An 18,552-nucleotide genomic window follows, 5' to 3' on the forward strand; every position below is an offset into this window, starting at 1 on the left:
GGAGGAAGCAGATTGGGGGTGTCTGTGTAGTTTTAGACAAGTTGAAAAATGAAGGTATGAATATAGAAGTTTCCTTCCTTATCTTATGAACTCCCTAAGTGGGAGAGAATGATGCAACCCTACACATTCTTCATGTTCTTTATCCTCTGCCCTCTGCCCTCTACCCCTCTACCTACCCATTCACTATTGACTTAGGCCTAAAATGTAAACTGAAAACAATCCCTTTCCTTCCTTAGAGATGAATATGTTTGCAAAGCAGGTGCCGAGTAAGCCTGCACAGCAGAGCAAATGGTTTGTCCAGTGAGAGAGGAGATTAGAAATTTCTTTGCTTCTGGCAAGGTGGAAGACCGTGAGCTACAAACAACCTGCTTGGGAATGTGAAATAATTGGGAACACTAGTCAAGAAGAAAAAGACTCTGAGGAGTGGATGGGGGTAGAGTGGAAGGAAGGTGAGGAGGCAGGAGAAGGGGAGGGAGGGAGAACTGGGGTTGGTATGTAAATTGAAAAAAATTTTAATAAATATATTTAAAAATTTTTTTAAAAAGGGAAAAAAAGAAAAAGAAGCTAGGATGGAGCCTGGAGACTCCCCCATAGAAGCCTGAAAAGCTAGAGTATATCAGGGGAACTTAGTTTGTGTTTAGATGGTATCTGTAGCTTGCAAACATCTTATGTCCTCCACAAGGTCTTTGGAGCAGCTTTAAAATAGTCTGGGGTTTGGAGCATAGAGCCAGCAGTAACATATAGAAGGTGGGTTGCCAATGCATAGTGCTTCTGTTTCTTGAGATGGACACATACTGAAAGAGCTTGATCCTCTAGACAGCTGTTCACTTATCCAAGAGAAAAGAAGAATCCTATGTCTTCCCATGCATGACCCTTAGAAACCAGCAGCTCCCCGAGGAGTTTATGAGGTCTGTGTCCTGTGGCAGGCACTACCTTCATGGCAGGTAACTTTGTGCTCTGTGAGGAGTGCCAGCACGGCCACCATTACCCTCTTCTGGTAAGGGGCTACTGCTACAAATGCACTGAATTTTTCCAAGGAAGGATTTTGTAACTTCGGTTTTCACTTTGATCAACTGTGCTCTGCCAGGTGGCACAAATCCCCTATAATGAAATGAATGTTTGCTTCAAACAGTATAATGTATACACAGACCTTAGAACCCTGTGAGAGTCTAACCTTATTTACAGTTTTGGCTTATGGGGACTACCTTGAACATGCCTATCACTTTCTACATTTGGCCACTTTTTCTTTGGTGATTATTTATTTTTTTATTTTTTGCTTTTCTTCTCTACTTAAGAAAGACTGTCTGGGTGCTTCATTACTAACACATGTGTGAATTTGCATCATTGATAGTAGCAGCAGTTGCACTGAATATGGCTTTAATCAATCTTAGTATCTAATATCTCTAAAGGCATTAGTGTAGAGAATATTACAGGCCTGGGATAAACAATCATGTTCATTAGGGGCATCTTGGTATTTCTTGGTGACATATTTATGTGCTTTATAATTCAGAGATTACTTCATGTTGCATGGTAAAACTATGACTACCCTGAAATAACTGACTCCACTGGGAAAGGGGAAAGAGAATATGATATTTCAATGCTTATTTGTGGGGTAAATACTCTAAGAACAGGCCCTTCAATTTATTCTTTTCTTTTTAGTTTTAGCATCTTCTCTTCCCCCCAGTAGAGAAGTTAGGTAACTTTCAGGTGAATGAATGGACTTTGCCATACAGAGGAACCATAGTGAATATTTATAAGGGAAATAATGTTTCATGAGGCATTTAAGTAATTCTTTAATGTTACTCTTTAAAAATAGAGAGTTTTAGCTATCCCATTAAGTAGCTGCTTGACACTTAAACTTGAAGGCTAGTACAGATAAGAGCTAGCAACCATGCTTATTCATTTTATTAGGATATAAAGACAATAATGTTCATCTTTTCAGCTGGATCAATTTGATATTGACAATTAATTGGTAAAATATTCTAGGAATTTAATAGCAAGAGGAAATGCATCTAATGCCATGAATCATATTGTGAGATTAATTATGCTGCATGGAAGAATCCTTAGATAATATTCCATCTATCCCTATACAAAGAGCTTTATATAAATTACCTGAAATAAAAGTGGTCAGTATTTCCAGAAGAACATTGGTATTACTATCATAATATAGTCCATTTCTAAAGTATCTGTTATAACTCCTACATTATTTCATAAAATGTATCTCCTCATTCAGTCCTTCTTTCCTTCCTTCATTGTTAAAAGTGAGCAGTGATGTAACGAATGTTTTATGGAGTGGTATAGTCTGTCAGTTGTTGGGCTGGTGAATCATGTGCTGCAGTTTTTTTTCTAACATGTTACATGGTGTCCCCATGGAAATCCTCACCAATAACATCTGTCAAGGCAGAGACTTAGTGGATCTTTTCTTTGCTCTAGGCATTGAGAGCATGAAGAACAGCCCAAGCTCTTACTCCATTGACTCTGGACCATTTGCCCTCTTTTGCTTCCTCCTCCTTGCCTCTGAGCCTTATAAATTCTCCAGCGCTGAGAAGTCAGCCAGCTCCGTGTGGGAGCTTCTACGTGGGCTTCTTTACGTGGGCACTAATGACAGGATAAATGAGATGGTCTTTTGTAGTGGGGGCTGGCTTGTGCCATGTCGAATGCTCAGCAGCTCTTGTTGTCTGCCCACTAGATGCCAATTGTGGCAGTCCTAAATGTTTCCAGACATGGTGTGTAGGAGTAAAACTGTATATTGGGGGCAAAATTACCCCCATAATTTAGAACCTAAATAAAGTTTTAGAATCTTCCTTTAACTCTGTTATTTGGAGGTAATCTGCACTGTCACGTTTCATCAATAGGTGCCAATGAATGGCATACAAAGCCTGCTGCTTCCTTAAGATGAAGAGTTGAGGATGGGGCAAAGATTTTCCATTAAGGGCCAGTGCCCAAGGCAGAATTAATCAGAAAGCACATACCAAAAATAATTTAGCTGCTTTTTTTCCTCTACCACTAAAAAATATTTAGTCCCTCTGTCAGTTAAATTAGAAACAGGCACCATAGAACTTGATTTCATGAGAATAATTCTGTACTAGCCATGTTCAGGCAGAAGCAAGGAGGGAAGGATAGAAGCAGAATTCCAGCTAAGTAGGAATGAGGAAGAGGGGGCTATGATCTCAAAAGAAGGAAAGGGGTGTGCTGCACAGGGACTGCACCCAGGAGGGACCTCAGAAGATTGTGGGTGTTTTGGAGTCATCACCTGCTGCTCAACTTCTAGAAGTCTCAGGTCAAAGTTCATCACTCACTCTTTGAAAGAAGCACAGATTTATCACGTTTTTCTGTATCTCCAGTTGTTCTACTCAGGGAGTCGGCAGAGCAGCCCAGGCAATATTGGAATGAATACATGTGATAATGCCAGTGCAAAATGCTCATTGTGTTCTGGTTTCTAAGAAAAGAAAGATAAACAACCAAGGAAACCTCTCCATGAAGGAATGGTGGGACCATGCAGGTGATCTCTATGTCCAGGGATACACACCACTGTCATGGTCATTGATTATCAGAGTGTGGCCCCAGCTGCATAAGGTTACCAGAATCCTTTTAGAAGTACCCATTCTCAGTTCTCCCTCCCCCTTCAGGGCAAGCCTTAGCAGTCTTGAGTGACTCTTAGATGCCTCGAAGCTAGAGGAACAGTATTTTAAGCCATGGAGACATGGAGCCATTGGTCAGGTCCTGAGAATCAGGAGTATCTTACAGTAGATTTTGTAACCCTTACTCCAAAGTGAATGCTGTATTCTTCAGAGTTCAGTGGCCTCAGGAGACCCTTCACTTACCAAGAGGAGGATGCCTGGGAGATGTAAGTTTCCACTGAGAACCTTTATAAGGCTTAATTGCTAGTGTGTAGGTGGCAGCTGATACTGAGTTGTTCCTCCCACTCAGTTCAGCTAAGCTTTCAACCCCTCTCTCTCAATATTCTTAATTAATGATCTGTGGCTTCTGAAGCCATTTCATCAGGGTCTCTTGTCCCAGCATGTTTCTCCTTTGAGCATTCCTTGAAGAGGGTGTTATTCAATTAGAAAAGGAAAGTCGAGGTGGCTCTCATCAGGTCCTGTGACCAATTAACTACCTCCCTTTATTCCTCTTTGTAGTTCTCTAAAAATGGGCCAGAGGAGGAAAAACTTAGTTCTGACCGGGAGCCCTGGCCGTGTTTTTCTAACACGCGTTTGTCCCGTTTAGATTTCAGTTTCCTGCCTAAGGCAGGAATTGATTGAGAATTCCCTTTGAACTCTTGATCCTTTTGTGGAAAGTAGTTATAAGATTGTTTCCCTAGCTGGGGGAAGTTGAACACGTAGAGAGGGGAACTCAGCACCAAGCTTTAAAGGTCGTTCCCACCAAAGTCAAGGGGGATTAGACAAGGAACTGTAGTCATCTTAAGAATCAGACTTGGGATTTGGCTTTTTTTCTTTTTGATTTGATAAAGCAGGGTGAAAGATGAATGAGAGCTTAATCTTAATCCTCTACTTCTAAGTAATTATTTTTATTGGCTCACCTTCTATTTACAAGGAAAATACCTTTAAAACTTTCATTGGACCTAATACTTTCCTTGGTAAAGTTCATAGAAATTTCCCAGGTTAGTCCCTCTCATTCCCTCACAGGCAGTGCTGAGGGCTGTTCTGGAATTCCCTGTGCGATGGGAATCCCCTTATATCATTGGGCACTTCCTATTACGGGGTCATGATATTGCTTGTGGTTTCAGTCTCTCACTAAAATAATGTAACCAGGATTTTTGAGCAAGGAGTCACTTTGGGGAAGTAATTACACTGTCCAATGGTTTGCCAATAGCCGCATGCAGGTTTTGAAATTAATGAATAATTGCTAATTAACCAATCTCACTTGTCCTCACTTCACACATAACTCAAGATATTATAGATAAAGAACATACCCATCATCATGAAAGATACTGGGCTGTGGAGGTCAATTTTTCTTGCCTTCACTGGTTGAGTTACTGGTGAGAATGGTGTCAGTTATTTGTTAACTCCTCTCAATTTGTAACTAATTTAATGATATAGTTACTATCTGTTAACACTCCACTTTCTACATTGTCATTATTGCTCCCTATTTCACAGATAAGGGGATTGAGAATCAGACAGGCTTAGGAACTTACATATATAGGCTTCCAGGAAAGGGGACAGATATGCAACTCTCAAGCCCACGATTTCCATGTTAAAATTTCCCTCAGAAGATACATTCTCTGACTCCTGAAGTTAGTAAGCCTGCATCTTTAGAGACACATTTTAGAAACATAAAAGCCAGTAACCACTGGTGCCTTCCTGGATGTTTGAAGTGGCTGATACAAATACAGCAAGGTAGTCAGCTTATCCTCCCCGTGTGGCTTTACTCATTCCTCACAGGAAAAAGACTTGTGTTCTACAGTGGCAGTGTGGTGATTCATTCAGTCATCTAATTTTATGGGTTTGGGGTCAGTAGAGTTTGATCTGGGTTGGGTGGTGCTATCATTTCCTGTGGCAGATCACTTCCTGTCTGGAAAGCCCTTCTGGTCTACCAGTCTTCCTTACATGGTGCATGTAGCTGTCTCCTTGTGTTTGTTCTGCTTTGCCTAGTTCTCTGTCCTTAAGGCCTGAAAGAACCAAAAAGGAGTATTTATCTACCTTTAAAAACAATGTTAATATTATTTTATTCTATTTTCTTGGTTTGGAAGTTATTTTTTTTTTCTTACTCAATCGTGTGACATGATTTTAAGTATTGCTGCTTCTTTGAGGGCACTCTTGCTTGACTATATAAGTTTCTCTCAGTTTAAAAATGCATAATAATTAATCACTAAATGTATAAAGCCAGGGCCATCTTGCCACTTATTCTGGCAAAGTAGCCTAATAGGAAATTAATATCCTTGATCACCACATTTTACTACCATTAATAGCCTGACTCTTGACTAATAATACTGCTGTGCTGTGTCTCCTAGATTTTTTGAGGCCAAATATTTGGCCTTAGCATGTAACAAAGGTCTATTTTATAAAAACCATTAGCTAGTTAGATTGATCTCATCCCTCCAAGTCACACTGATGCAATTCTAAGATTCCTTACCTCACAAGACCTAGATTTTGCTACCTGAAATATTCACTATTCATTTCTACTTAGCGTCATTTACATGTTTTTTGAGCATGTTCAGTTCACAGTGTCTTCTACCATATGGGCAAAGGTGCTTTTAAAAAAGGCAGAGTGAGCCTGGAATCAAGGAAAAACTTCCCATCTCCTATAAGATGTGGATGTATCAACTGCCTCTTGTGGCTTTGATTGTTTGCTGACTATTAATCCATACCCAATTGTTCCATTGCTCTGTTTTCTATTCCTTTTAATTCACTGAGACCCTTTATGTGATTTTAGATTAATATCTGCATGTATTGAGCTCCTATCCTCAGCCAGACCCTTTAAAATGTTGAATCGTTAGGGCTTGCTAACAAATTTGATGTGGAAAATGAGAAAAGGAGACACATCAAAGTTAAATCCCAAGTTTTTGACCTGGACAACTGGAAGATGACAGTTGCCATTTGCCAAGCAAGCCCAGCTAAACCTTGTGGGAGCAGATTCCAGAGTAAAATATGGACAGTATAGTTTTAAATCTGTTAAACTGCTTGTTCAATATCTAAGTGCAAACACGTGGTCATTAATTGGCAACTAGATGCATGTATCTGGAGTTGGAGGAGATCCAAGCTATTACAAATAACAACAACAATAAATTAGATACTATCAGCTTTAGAACTGCTCAACTACCCAATCTCTGAAACTTGAAATGTGAGAGAGAGTATATGATGCTCAGAGAGGTCAAAGGATTGAGCTGTCAAGTCTTCCCTCTTTACAAGGTCGGTGTGATGGGGACAAGCTAGGACAGAACACAACACTGGGAAAGAGCAGCAAGTGGGGGAAGGGAACCAGGAAAGTGGACTACTGCTGGCTCATACATCAAGAGAGGACACAGTGAGTGAACTACTTTGTTAGCTGTCACTGAGAGGTAAAATAACAGAATATCCAAGAGCTGGACCATTGAACTTGGTAATGAGGGCTCCTGGCCACTGGTAATAGATGCTGTTTTAGTAGTGTATTGTGAGGGACACAGGACACTGCCCAGTTCCTGACTGGCATTTCTGTGTGCTGTGCCCCCTACTTTCTAGTAGTCATAGCAGTTTAGAAACCCTTCAAGGAAGAAAATGAAGGTGATTTTAATAATAGGAATTTTCTTGTTGATTCCCCCTCACAATCTACAAAGAATTAAAAGAAATGCCTCATTCTGTCCCTTTGGAAACATGCACTGCTGTGTCACCCCTCAGTTCTGAATTCAGTGCCGTGCCCAGTGCCCAGTACACTGCAGTACCAATTCCTACCCCACTGTTCCTAGAATGGACTTACATGAGCCTAGGGACTCACACTCTTAAAGAACTCAAGCATTATTGTAAAACCTCACTGCCTTCATTCCATTTCTGTTTTTTCCTTACTAGTCCTTGCTACTTGTCAACTGCTGTTGGGGGATATTATTGTAAGGTGGTGTTACTTTTGTTTATGTTGCGTTTGTCTAACTGTGAAGCTGTGTTACTGTGCTTGTCTAAAACACGTGATGGTCTAATAAAAAGCTGAATGACCAATAGCAGCAAGGCAGGAGAAAGGATAGGCAGGGCTGGCAGGCAGAGAGAATATATAGAGGGAGAAATCTGGGAGGAGAAAAAATAAGAAAAAGGAGCAAGAGATGGAGGAAGACCCAGGGGCCAGCTAACCAGCTACATAGCAAGCCACACAGTAAGAAACAAAGAAAGGTATACAGGAATAGAAAAGGAAAAGCCTGGAGGCAAAAGGTAGATGGAATAATTTTAAGTTAAAAGCGTGGCAAGAAACAAGCCAAGCACAGGCCAGACATTCATAAGCAATAATAAGCCTCCATGTGTGATTTATTTGGGAGTTGGGTGGTAGTCCAACTAAAAAGGCAAAAGCAAACAACAACAAGCCATGATCCAGCTTTTTTGATTTTCATCATCTTTATCATCCTACTTCAGAGGATGATACTATGCTAGTTGGTTTCATGTTAGCATCAAAACTTGGAAGAGAACCAGACATGAATTTTTTAGATGTTCAACAAAGCGTTATTTCATCTGTGGTTCTCATCCCTGGCTCCACATTGCAATTGATCTCCAGAGATGTTTTTATTGTTCTTTTTAAAGACAACAATTCATACAGTTATGTGGTAAAAGCTTGTCAGATCCTTCTTATATCATACTGACTGACATTGCTGTGAATAGTCTTCTGGGATTCATAGGGACATACAGCAGACTTTCTTAAATTACAGCAGCCATGAGAATCATCTGTAGGCTTGTAAAACCCAGAGTCTTGTCCCCATCCTGGCAATCTGCATGAGATGCCATATTTGCAACTCAAACTAGCTACAGAAAATGCTGGTACTTTGAGAACCAGTGTCAAGTCAAGGCTGGGGTAATTTACTACCCCAGAAAAAATTAAATGACAACTTGATAGGGTTAAGTGCTAGTCAAATTTATTTGGCAAATTCTTGGTTGTTTTGAAGTAGAAGGAAAGAACAATGCTGTGGGAGTATTCTTTAAATTATTTTGTATTTAACCAAAGAAATGGGATTTCTCAAAATCATTGAAAATCCCCAAATTCTTGGTTAAAGTTTACTTTGTTCCACCCAAGGAGGTAGGAAAGTTGTGCTACCAACCTTCCACCTTCATTTGTATCATTCTCAAACCTCCCTCTAAGACTACCTTACATTTAAAACTACTTCTCAGCCTAGGTATTGGTCACTAGAGAAATATTTAGAGGGTTTTTCTTTGACTCATAATATTTTATAAATTCCTTCTACTCAAGTTAACCTGACTTTCAGTTTGTCGTCAGGGTATAAAAGAGTATTTTCTAATATACACACACATACACTCACACATACACAAATGTGCACATATTGGCACACATATACACATACACATATATACACACATACACTTAAATACACACATACACATATATACACACATACACACACACACAGAAGCAGGGAGAAGGAGAGAGAGATCTATGATAGAAATATACAGGGACTGAACTCTTCTTGTTTTCCAAACTCCTCTACTTCAGGGTACATATGCCATCATTGGTCCCAGTTATGTCCCTGACCAGCCTGCATGTTGCTAACTCTGCATGGTGCCTGCTTTGCAGCCCTTCAGAGACTCTCAGGAGTCCACAGTAATTTCTGGGTAGTTATCTTTTCTTTCATGTTCATATTTAAGAGCAGCGTTTATATTTTTCACATTGCCATCTGGCATGATTATAAGCCATCTGCCTGCTCTTCTAAGAAGCAATGTGTTTCTAGAGTAAAGCTACAAAAGAATTGTGAGGCATTTATTTAGATCTTAGTATAGATAGGTAAATACTTGTGTACTACATATGTGTAAGAGTTTTTTAATTGATAATATAGAGTCTAACTAAAGTGTCCTGGAATTTGAAGCAAATACTACCTTTGGAGAGGAGGGGAGACAGGGGTTGACATCACCTGCCCTACACCTAGGTCATTGTGTCCCTCATTGCTATACATGCTCTGAACCTGCCACAGGCCAGGTGACTGAGGTGTGAGGGCTACAGATTACATTTGGAAATTGCTAGGGAAAAGATCTAAAACAATGAGTGACCAGAAGTCTGTTCTTAACTGTACTCTATACACACTGATAAATAGTTCCTGGTTTTGTGTGTATTAAAGCTCCTCTTCACTAATACCACTTTCAGTGGGCACTGCTTTATTCCCAGCATCATGGTATGTCCCTTCCCAAGCCTTGTTTGTAAGTTGCCCTATCATTACCCTAGCCAAAAGGCAAAAGTCTTTCTCTTTCATAAGTAGAAGACCGGGAACAGTTTGCTAAAGGATGTCAACCAGCCTCTTACTCTTTTCTCTTTAGAGAAGCTATCATCAAACCTACTCGCTCTGCCTCTCCCCTCATCTTTCTTCTTCATTTCTTTATGATTTACATTTTGTTTCCAGAATCTTTCTTCGATCTTAGTAAGGAATCTACTGTAAAGTTTGGAATGACTGGAAAATTGCTCACCCCTGACCTGTAGTTAGAAGCCCTACAATGAACAAGTAGGAAAAAGCAGCTCTCTTCTCCCAACTCCCTTTGGTCTCATATTTACCACTCCCTTCTCTGCATCCCTTTCAACTAGAAAAACTTGAACTGAAAGAATATGTCATCCATTGACCTGACCCAAGAACATTCCTCTGATAGATCTGGTTCACAAATCCTAGATTTGTCCTTGCATCTTGTTCTCCTGACTGATTTGAAGGTGGGAAAGTAGCCCCTTGGCTTTAAGCAGTGGGTATTGTTGCCTGTTTCTGAGGGTATATGAGGTAGTCTTACTTGTAAGGTATGAGCTTGATTCTGTAGCCTCGTTCTGAGTATAGGATATAAGAGAAAGGGAAGTGGTCTCTCCTAGAGCAACAAAGCCAGAGAGCTCTTTTAACCAGTGATGCTTTCTCAAATTTAACAACTCCCCTTCTTTGCCAGCTATGTGTCATACTCAGTACCGGGAATTAATAACCCCAGGTAACAGAAAGTAGATGTTCATACAGTCCTCTGAGTGGGACAGATGTAGATATAGTTACGTGTTTGCTGATGGCAATAAGCTTTATAACAGAGGCAGGAAGAAGTGCTGTGGCAGTGCTGAGTTTAATCCTGCCCGGGGGTGTCATGGAAGTACCACAGAGAAGGGCATGTGATTTGCAGAGATCTTTCCCTTGGCCATCTCCAGCCATATTTCCTGTAGTTCATATGGTGATTTCTAGCCATATAATAGGCATTTTATATTATGTGGGGTTTTGTAATGTCTGTATGGACCATGATAGAATGATAGGACAAGCAGCAATATTTTTTATGTCTCTGTGGTGACAATTACAGAAGAATGTGCATTATGTGTACAGGTGGAAACAAGTGTATAGACAACCATGGAGGTGGGATCTTAGAGTGGGAGTCTCTTTGAAGATCTGATGGATCCTCTTATTTCACATATAGGACACTGATGCCTAAGAGATCTCCTTGTCCCCTTAGGATGGCCTTGCCTTGTGTCTTCTTTGTACAGTTGGGTTTAAATACCTGGCTCTGGTTTCTACTGCTTGTCATGCTCTCTGTCCTGCTTTGGAGAACTTTCCAACCTGCCAGGCCCTTTGCTCCCTCTGCCCTTGTAGGGCTCCTCTGTAGCCTGGGCCTTCCTGCTGTTGGTGTCATGTGCTAACATTGAGCTGTGTGTCTGTGTTAGAAGACCAAACTAATGGGGCCTCGTTCTCTGAATGCTGTGGTTGTTTTTTTTTTTTTTTCCTCCACAGCTTGCTGTACTATGGGATTCACTGAGTCAGCACCTCCCAGGCAGGGGCTTCACTCTGTTGCCTCTGGTTCTAGGATGAACACCATGGTGGGGTGGGTGCCATGAGGGTATGCAGTACTATGTAGGCTGTGCTCCTCTGTGGATGAGGGACTCAGACAGTGTGCACACCCTTCTACCTCTGTGGTTTGTATTGATTTTCATGGTGAGACATGCTAACATTTTCACTTTTATGTTATACTTTTGTAAAGTCAGCGGACAAGGTTTCCCTCTGAAGACTCAGAGAGAAAGCACAGTGTAGTGTTACATCTCTGACATTCTTAGGGATGCATAGGTGAAATAACCAATGTGCTTGTCTGGCATTGAGTTTATGGCCAGGTAGTCCCAGGATCCTTGTATTTTAAATTTTGAAAAAATAACTATTGCCACTGGTGATGAGTTATTATCCCTACAGAATAAGGAGGGAGGAAGGTATTAGTTTATCAGTGCATTGGGCCCCAAAGCAGTGGCCTTGTTCCCCAAAAGAGTTTTTGAGCCCTTTCCTTGCTGATGTGCCTAAAACTCAGGGCAATTTGTTTGGTCATATGTTCTTTCTTCCTGCTACTAAATGTGAAACATGCTCATGGGCTGCTAGAATGCTAATCAAATGGGCTTTAGGATTGACATGCCTATGGACCCATTTCTACTGGAGCTCATGTTCTAGCAGGGATGTCTCTTCTACGGACCAGTCATTTAATGCAGAAGTCTATGAGCACTTAAAAAATGTATCTGATCCAGAGGAGGAAGATTAAACTGTTCAGAAAAGCTTCCTGGAGCTTGCTATGAATGGTAGACTTGGAGGGTGCTGGATGAGCCCACCATGCAATGGGCAACAGCAGTGGGGCCTGATGAAAGGCTCATACTACCAGGTTTGGGTAGGAGTGTTCTGTTGATGACATTGCAGGTTCATCTGGCGCACCACTAGGAAAGACTCTGATAGTCTAAGTGGGGATAATATGAACAGTAGAACAAGAGTAGAGGGTTGTCTGAGAACTCATCAAAACAAACAAAATGAGGTGACCTGTTCAAGAGGACTAGGGAAAGGCAATGTCGGGGTGTCTCCCTGGGTTTGAGCTGCCCCCTCTAAAGGGAAGGGTGAAAGTGAGGGAGCCATGGCCTGTGTATGCACAACCCAGTACCTGGGATGTGGAGCTGTTTCTCATAGCTCTTGGATTCACTTCTAATGCCTGCCTCTGGCTTGTGGAAAAAGTAAAGGTTCCCATATTTCCTGTCCTGAAGAGAACTGGAGAGCCTTTCTTCTGAGAGTAGAAACAACCTCCTGATTAAGGCTGAGGAGAAAGGGAGGCTGTGCCTCCTGCTGTGCTCAGAAGCCTATTTTGTTCCCCTCAGGTTACTCATGGGATAAAAGAGTAGAGCTTTGAGAGCAGAGAATTTTAGAAAGCACAATACTCCTGATTAGTGTAGATATCTTGTAATTTTGGTTGTGAGCCTAGCCTTTAACGGTTGAGCTATCCCTCCAGCCCTAGTGTAGATATCTAAGCTCCTTCTACAGAGAATGAAGGCTTGCTGGCTGGCTGGCTGTCCAGGGAGAACCTTCCAGCACAGAATCTTCCAGAAACCTAGGAAAGTTCTCTCTTGCATTGCCAGTGTAAGAGTTGAGGATTTTTTTTTTAATTAAGAAAATTTTTTTGTTCATTTTACACACCAATCAAAGATCCCCCTCTTCCCTCCTGCTCCCAGCCTCCCCCTCTCAAAAAAAAAAAAAAAAAAAGTTGAGGATTTATTTAAAGAAAGAAAAATTTAATTAATCTATAATCAAGCATAAACTGGGGTGTGAGAAAACTCCAAATTGAACCTTGTGTTTCATTGGGAGCTTCACTGGACTTAGATGGGGAAGCTGGAGCTTGATTCTGACCAAGTTCTCATAAAGGCAGGCCTCTTTTTATTATGACTGTAGGATTCACAATACAGTGGGGGTTTTTGGCAGTGCTTGTGGTCACTAGAAATCACAGCTCTGTGTGGTTAGAGTTGTTACACATATCTGAAAATACCAGAGATGCACGTCACTGCCTTCAGGGTGCTGTTATCACTGGGTCATCAGTTTGTGATACAAATCATTGCCTGCAAAACATGCACACATTACTGTGTCACACATTTTGAATCGCTTTTTAAGATTTTGATAAATGTACTTCAATATAGTCAGTTTTTAAATCCCATATATTATATATTTCTTTGTATTTAAAAAGCATTCTGAGTACATTTTATCAGATTTTCACTTGGCTAAAGAGAGATACATGGCACACAAAATGTTACTGTCCCCCAGCTAAGATCTTGTAGTTGTGGCATATGACCTCCACCTGGTGGCAGCATACACCTTAAAGGTTAGATCTGTAATCAACAATTTGGAAGAAATTCTAAGCATAACAATATACTTGAGTATGGTTTTCAAACTTTTTTTTTTTAACTGCAGCCCACATAAAGAAATCAGCCTTTCATTATAACTCATACACAGACTACATTTCAAAAAGCAGTTCTCAATCTTACCATGTGATACACTGATATTTTTTATGGCTTTCTAATATTCTCTTGGATCTCTTTAATTAAAATAAATTCTGGATGTATCACACTAAGTTGCATTCAGATGTCCACAGTACAGTAGCCTCATAGGAGGCCATATAATATACACATAGTTTCAGAACTCATTCTTACATTTTAAAATTATTTATTAGTGCTTAATAATTTATACATGGTGAGAAAAGAAGAACTGCTTTTAGGTGTACAACCAAGATCCCCTTCAGGACCCAGCATCTTCCTGTTACCGCATTTGGCTTCTTTACTTGCCTCTCAGGAACTGCCCTGGCACTTCACTACACATGGCTCTCACTGTTGTAGAACGTCCTGTCATGGAGCCATATTGTAAAGCACCATTGGTCTGGTCTCTTTAGCACATTCTGTTTTTGAGATGAGTCTGTTTTGGCTGTGTCAGCATTTTGGTGAATGCTATTCCATTGTGTGACCAGAATACAACTAGTTTATTCTCCTGTTGATGAGCCTTGAGTCTGTCTTCAGTTTGGGTTACTGTGAACAGAGCCCTGAGACACAGGTAAACTTTTGTAGGGCGGCCTTGTTGGCCTAGACAGTAAGTACATGACTACTTGTAGGAAACTGGCAAACAATTTGCCAAAGTGGTTCAACCCAGTTCCATTCCCACCAGTGTGTAAGTTTGGGCTGCTGCATCTCCTTCATGCCATTTGGTGTGCTATTGGTCTTTGTACAATTCCATCTCATGCATTTTGTGGCTGTAGCTGTTGGTTAGAAAACTGAGTTTGACTGGTGAACAGTGATATTGAACACTTTTTCATGTGCAGCTGTCCATTTTTCATATTTGTGGTGTGTATTTAAGTTTAGATTTTAAGAACATCAGCCCATAGAAGTAGTTTCCATATTTTGGATACCAGTCCTTCATGTCAGACATGTGTATTTCTGAGTGTATTTTATCCAGTTTACAGCACACATAGCATTCCACTGGTGGTATTGCTGATGAGTAGACATTTCTTCTTTTGATGATGTCCAGTTTAATCAACAATTTTTCCTTCAATATTTTGTATTTTCTAAATCATACATAAGAATTCTTATCCTGCCCTTATGATGAGAATAATAGTTTTTGGTTTTCATGCTTAAGTCTGTAATCCATCTCAAATTAAATTTTGTATCTGGTAGTAAGGCGGATGCGAGTTGAGTTTCATTTTGCTTTTTGTGTTTGTACCTGATGCTCTAGCACCATTTGTTAAATCTGCTTTCACTCTGTTTTCACAAAAGGCTAAAAAGGAAATTTAAAGACCTTATTAAAGATTTATAAAAGTGACTTTCCTACAGGTCTATTGACTGAATCTCTGGGTCTTTTGGACATCCTCAACCTATGGTCTGGGTTATACCTTCTTTCCTTTCCACAGTGTTTGTTTACTGTTATCTTGGTTATCTCAGAAATGACTCATGAGATGTAAAGATTTGTAAAGCTACAGCCTCTGTGTGTGTGTGTGTGTGTGTGTGTGTGCGCACGCGCGTGCATGCACACAAGCCTCTACAGGCATCCCTGCATGAGTTCCTACATGAGGCCAGAGGTCAGTGTCTTCCTACATTGATCTTCACTTTCTTTTTTGAGACAGGGTGTCATATTGAACCTGGAGCTTGCCATTTCAGTTTGACTGACTGCCCAGTAAGCTTCTGGAATCTGTGTGTCTCTGCCCTCCCAGCACTGGGACTTGAGGCACATATCAGGGATACTACTCAGGCTTGCATAGCAGACACTTTATCCACCAAGCCATCTCTCTAGCCTGGCTACATCTTTTCATGAGGTCCATATACCTGCTGTCCAGTGTAGAGACATTAGCTACCTCGGGCTACCAAATTTACTTTAAATAAAATTAAAATGTCAGCTTTTCAGCCGTAGTAGTCATATGTTGAGTACCCAGTTGGCTATACTATTGTACCATACAGACATACAATGTTTTCATTTTTTTTTTCCCTTAACGTTCTACATGAGCTAGCCAATAGAGTAAGAAAGGAAGCTTTGAAAATTCACAGCATATTTGAAACTCTCCTTAGTCTTGATAACTGGCATCTAATGTCTGCCTCCTTTATTCTCTGGTTTTCTTTCTTCTTGTTTTTCTGGGTAGTTATTTCTAGTCCAAGCTCTTTGGTCAAGCTAATTCCTTGTCAAAAGGCAATAGCTTATATAGATTCTTTACTACTGAGGACATGTAGGCAGAAGTTTCTATTCCACCAGAAGCTCCCAAATAAACACACTGAGGCTTATATTAATTATAAATGCTTAGCCAATAGCTCAGGCTTGTTACTGGCTATCTCTTATATTTAAATTAACCCATATTTATTATCTACACTCAGCCACATAGCTTTTCTGAGGACTGCATGCTCATCTCACTTCTCCCTGAGTCTGCTAGCGACTCCTCTGACTCCACCCTTATTTATCCCAGCATCCTTAGTTTGGTTGTCCTGCCCGGCTACTAGCAAGTCAGTTCTTTAGTAACCAATGAGAGTAATACATAGTCACAGTGTACAGAAGGATTATTCCACAGCAGAGAAATGATGTCCCTGGCTCTGTACATAATTAATCTTTTCTGAAGTCTACCTAGTATTGATTGCCCTGTTCAACTTCTCTCTCTTTTTGGCAGCCTTCCAGCTGCCACTGAGGTTTCTGGTGAGCCCCTTTCAAGGTGTGGTCTAGAGACAGTTATTTGTCATTTCTGTCCTAGTTAAGCCTATATTTCTTCTTAGCATTTCCACTATAAATATGAACTTGTGAATGTTAGTAGCCATGCTGAGATTCTATCCAGGAGTGATTTTGTTGCTGTTTTCTTGTGTCAGGAGTTTGTGAGATTCTCTGTGGTTGTCTGCTGTGCATAAGCTTCAGACACATTCTGCCATTAATAAATATTCACCCCTTCTCTTTCAGTGTGAAAATTTTGCTATCCTCGTGGATCTTCATATAGTGCCGCATGGTTCAAACAAAGATTCCAGTTGGTTTTCTGAACAGAAGAAAGAGGTACAACATATGTTTTTGTTCTTTAAACAGTTTGTTTTTGTACCTGCTGAAAGAAATGTCAGCTCTTCTCAGTTTTTATTTTCATTAATGTTTTCTTTTTAAAAGTTGAGTGATAATTAACTACTGAAAAGTAAGACTATCCCTAGTAACAAATATACATGTGTGTCCACCTCTGTCTTTGAGAAACTGACACAGCCATATGTTTCTTATGCTAATCTGTTGTTGGCTTGGTTCTTTGTGTGTGTGCATCTGGTGGTAGGGATTTAATCTGGGCCTTTACATGTTTGGTAGGCACCTCATCATCTCTGTGTCCTCATCTCAGGCTCTGTTATTTATACCAAAAATCCTAATCCCCTTTACTTTGGGGAAAATGGTTCTCTATTTTCTATTTCTATAGAAAGGGAGGGAAAAGAAGCCAAACTATTTCACACAGGCAGGGATTTCGGTCTGAGTGATGAGAAGACCAGTGGCACCGGGAAGAGGTGTGGAGTTCACACAAGGCTAATCTCCACATCTGTATTAATGCTTACTTCCATCTTTACCTCTTTTCACTGTCATGGGCCTTTGACAAGTACAGAGGACTCCAGTCTCCCACTCTGCTGTTGGCCAGCCAGTAAAGCAGATAGTTAGTATGAACGGATTGACTAAATATCACAAGTTTGGAGTATGTAGTTTTGCTCTGCTAACACATGAAATTTTAGGAGAATTTTTTGGGGAAAAAAGGCTGTTGGGTGAATTTCATAGCCTAGGAATATTGAAATGTTTAAGTAAAATGTAATTATTTTACTGTTTACTACCAAAATTGGCTACAGTTGATTAAACTTTTCAGTAATCTCAGTTGTGATGGTCAGCCTAAAACTGGATGAGTTGCTGTCGCCACATGAGCAGTTGGTCTTTCTACTAAATTGCATACCATAGTTAAAAAAAAAAAAAATCTCTGCAGTTCCTAAGTATTTGTTTAACCATGTATAATGCATCTAAAATATAAAATGTGTCATTTAATTATTTTTTTTATTAGTAAGGCTTTCCAGTGAATAATTAACTATTTGTTTAAGAAATGACTCATTCCTGGGGAGCCAAGATAAGTTCCCAGTACACACTTAACACATACACACATACATCAAAATCAAAGTCTTCAAAACCAGTTACTAGTAGTTAAGTCACAGGAGAGTCATGAGTTATCCTTGGGTCTCCACCTATGCTTCTCTCCCCTGGTTTGCAAGGGTTGAGTCTGATGTTTGACCTCCTAGAGCTTCCTCCTCCTCTGTCCTCAAATTTGACCGGATAAGGCCTCAGTCTCCTGAGGCTTCAACGCCCTCTCTGTGAGTTCCTGTGGTGGGAAAATCATTGTTTGTTTCCTTCTGTAGAGATCAGGGACAGGTTCTGAGGCAATAGTTTCAATACAGGCCAGTTGGATGGCTCTGTGGGTAAAGGTGCCTGCCATTCAAGGCTGCCTGAGTTCAGTTCCCAGACAGGCAAGGTGGGAGGCGAGAACTAACTCCTGGAAGTGTCCTCTGACCTCCACGTGTACACCATGTCACATGTGTGTCCACACAACTACACACACATATATACTACAAGTAAATGAGTAAATGTAATTTAAAAACCTTCAAAATATATTG

The 18,552-nt window shown here is 40.4% G+C and overlaps 1 protein-coding gene across 2 annotated transcripts in view; it reads left to right on the forward strand.

The window, feature by feature from the left end:
* The window catches only part of LOC118583075 (SLX4 interacting protein), a 172,990-nt gene that overhangs the window by 99,767 nt on the left and 54,671 nt on the right, over positions 1–18,552 (forward strand). For both annotated transcript variants that reach the window (XM_036186369.1, XM_036186370.1), the window contains one exon: positions 16,841–16,930. In XM_036186369.1, coding sequence (XP_036042262.1) covers positions 16,841–16,930 — 90 coding nt within the window. The remainder of the gene's footprint in view (positions 1–16,840; positions 16,931–18,552) is intronic.

The sequence above is a fragment of the Onychomys torridus genome, chromosome 4 (assembly GCF_903995425.1).
Source record: "Onychomys torridus chromosome 4, mOncTor1.1, whole genome shotgun sequence".
Lineage (NCBI taxonomy): Eukaryota > Metazoa > Chordata > Mammalia > Rodentia > Cricetidae > Onychomys > Onychomys torridus.